At 68.4% G+C, this 926-nt stretch overlaps 1 protein-coding gene across 1 annotated transcript in view; it reads right to left on the reverse strand.

Annotated features, from left to right (window-relative positions):
- Window positions 1–685, reverse strand: part of LOC130587968 (rootletin-like) — a gene marked incomplete at both ends in the record, with an annotated part of 4,430 nt that extends 3,745 nt beyond the window's left edge. The window contains 2 exons of the mRNA XM_057388931.1: window positions 252–379; window positions 453–685. Coding sequence (XP_057244914.1) covers window positions 252–379; window positions 453–685 — 361 coding nt within the window. The remainder of the gene's footprint in view (window positions 1–251; window positions 380–452) is intronic.
- Between the last annotated feature and the right edge of the window lie 241 nt (window positions 686–926).

The following is a 926-nucleotide window of genomic DNA, read 5'->3' on the forward strand; positions in this document are numbered from 1 at the left end:
CCCAGTAATAAGGACAGCCCTAGTCAATGGGGACAGGTGGATGGAGCTGAGGATGAAGAGGGCGATGGCCTGGGATGAAGAAGGGGATGGGGATGGATGGGGACGAGGATGAAGATGGGAATGGATGGGGATGGAGATGATGATGAAGRTGAGGATGATGGGGATGAAGACAGGGATGGATGGGCTGGAGCCAAGCACCGGCTGGGCTGTTCCCAGGACGAGGGGACACACGAGTGGCCGGGACCCCTCACCCTCCAGCGCCTCCTTGGCCTGGGTCAGTGTCTGGCCTTGGGTCTCCAGCTGCCGATTGCGGGCCTGGAGCTGGACCAGCTCCTGCTGCAGCTGGAAAACGCTGCTCTCCAGCCCCTCCTTCTCCGACCTGCGGGAACGCGGGGCACGGGCTGGGAGCAGGCTGGGACTGGGCGGGGACAGGGCTGGGCATGGGGTCTGACCCCGTACCCCAGACCCCGGCACCCCCTCCCCCCCCCCCCCCCCGTCCGGCCGCCTCCCTGTCGCGGTGCTGCTCCTGGCGCTGGGCAGCTGCGATCTGCACAGCCAGTCCGGCCCCGTCCTGGGCCAGCGCCTCCTGTGTCCGGCCCAGCCGCTCCTGCTCTGCCCGGAGCCGCTCCTGCTCCACCCGCGCCCGCGCCAGTGCCTCGCCTGCCGCCCTCTGCTCCTGCACRGCCTGCGGGGACACCGGGGAYACCGGGGACWGCTCAGGGACCGTCCCGGGACCACCAGTTACCAAACCTGGACAACTGATTACACCTCACTGACCAGCAGTAATCACTCATGGACAACCAGTCACCGCATGCCCTCTGCCCACCTCTCCCAGTTCCCCCGGCACCCTCCCAGTTCCCCGCCGCGGTGCCCACCTGGCCGAGGCTGTGGCGCAGCCGCTCGTGGAGCCCGCGCAGCTCCCGCAG

The sequence above is a fragment of the Malurus melanocephalus genome, unplaced genomic scaffold (genome assembly GCF_030028575.1).
Source record: "Malurus melanocephalus ecotype Western Australia unplaced genomic scaffold, MMel_1.1 scaffold_2905, whole genome shotgun sequence".
Lineage (NCBI taxonomy): Eukaryota > Metazoa > Chordata > Aves > Passeriformes > Maluridae > Malurus > Malurus melanocephalus.